This window comes from Antechinus flavipes, chromosome 1, assembly GCF_016432865.1.
Source record: "Antechinus flavipes isolate AdamAnt ecotype Samford, QLD, Australia chromosome 1, AdamAnt_v2, whole genome shotgun sequence".
Lineage (NCBI taxonomy): Eukaryota > Metazoa > Chordata > Mammalia > Dasyuromorphia > Dasyuridae > Antechinus > Antechinus flavipes.
Genome location: NC_067398.1, coordinates 666,502,031 through 666,503,855, shown reverse-complemented (window position 1 = coordinate 666,503,855; position 1,825 = coordinate 666,502,031). Strand labels below are relative to the sequence as shown.

General features: G+C 41.4%; 1 protein-coding gene across 1 annotated transcript; it reads left to right on the top strand.

The window, feature by feature from the left end:
• The first annotated feature begins 333 nt into the window (after positions 1–333).
• Positions 334–1,280, top strand: LOC127543012 (olfactory receptor 10H1-like). Its single transcript, XM_051968996.1, is given in 2 exon segments — positions 334–1,027; positions 1,030–1,280. Coding segments are annotated over 2 exon segments (942 nt in total). The 5' UTR covers positions 334–336.
• The last annotated feature ends 545 nt before the right edge of the window (positions 1,281–1,825 follow it).

The window sequence follows — 1,825 nt, the reverse complement described above, 5'->3', positions numbered from 1 at the left end:
TGATTTTAATTTTACATAGAGAAGTACCAGGGCAGAATGACTATTGGGAAATGGATCAAGTTTACAGGTTTTCTTCTTGGCTCTTTTTTGTTCCCAAGTTCTAACAGAGAGATCTGTTCTATAGTAGAACAGTTTACTTGTGTAGATAAAGAGGTCTTTAATATTAGAGATTTTTCAGTTGAGGTGTGATAACAACCTGTTGGGGATGTGCTAGAAGAAATTGATGCTTTATACAGAGATTACACTAGATGCTCTCTGGAGTTTTCTTGCAACTCTAAGGGTCTGAGATGCAGCAATAACTTGATTTTTCTCATGTCCTCCTCTGCCATAGTCTCTATGCTGGGGCAAAACCATACCACAGTGACTGAATTTATCCTCATCGGATTCTCGCCATTCCCTCAACTTCAGCTGCCATTCTTTGTGCTCTTTCTGCTGATGTATTTATTCACACTTCTGGGCAACCTTCTCGTCATGTTGGCTGTATGGCATGAGCAGAGTCTCCACAAGCCCATGTATTTCTTCCTATGTACTCTTTCTATCTCAGAAATTGCCTACACGATGGTTATTAATCCCCGTATGTTTGCTGACCTGGTCTCTACTCATCACACCATCTCCTTCTGGAGCTGTGCCAGCCAGATGCTTTTCACGTTTGCCTTTGGTCTCACTCACTGCTTCTTGCTTACTATCATGGGCTATGATCGCTACGTGGCCATTTGCCATCCCTTACGCTACAATGTGCTTATGAGCTCACAGGTTTGTATTTGGCTGGTGGCCTCCTCATGGCTAAGTGGTATAGTCATGGGGCTAGTGATCACTCTTCCTATTTTCAATTTGACCTTCTGTGGGCCTAATGAGATCCATTATTTCTTCTGCCATGTACCCCCGATGGTGAAACTAGCCTGTGGAGATGCCTCAGCAGTGGCCATAGGGATTGGGTTGCTCTTCATCATGGTCTTATTGGGTTGCTTTCTCCTTATCCTTCTCTCTTATATCTTTATTGTGGCCACCATCTTGAAGATTCCCTCAGCTGAGGTCGACGCAAAGCCTTCTCCACCTGTGCCTCCCACGTTATTGTGGTGATTATACACTATGCTTTTTCTTCTGTTGTACACTTCAAATCGAAGGCCTTAGAAGCCCTGGAAGGAGATACCCTGATGGGTATTTCCTACAGTGTTCTCACCCCCTTCCTAAACCCGATCATCTTTAGCCTGAGAAATAAAGAACTGAAGGATGCTCTGAAGAAAGTTTTCCTCAGGAACCTATGCCCCTCAAAACTATAGTGAAAATACTATGTGATGGTTAAGAGTTAGAATGTATTTTATTTTTGATCCAAGTCCTATGTTATGGAACACTTCCCAGATAGATGGATGAAAGAATGAAATGAATTTTAAATAAGTACTATTTGCTAAGTACTGTGCTAAGTGTTGGGAACACAAATACACACACACACACACACACACATACATATATATGTATATGTATATGACTCACTTTCTCAAGAAGTTCACATGCAAATGTGGAGGTTGAGGGAGAACATCCTCTGACCTTATTATTAGTCCTAGGAGTAGGATCACAAACTAGTTGATACTCATCTCACATGACTCATTTCTATCCTTTGCTCTCTCCTCAAAGTGTGAATTTTGGGGAGTCCTTTTGCTTTTATTGATGTCCATTCCTTGTTAATGAATTCCTGCCTACATATCACAAGAAGTCCTATTTTTGTTTACTTTTGGTACACTTTCCAGGACATTCCATCTCTATACTGAGATGCCTTAGCCCAATTCTGTACCTTTCTTTCCCCTGTAACATTAGAGCTCCCCTTTAT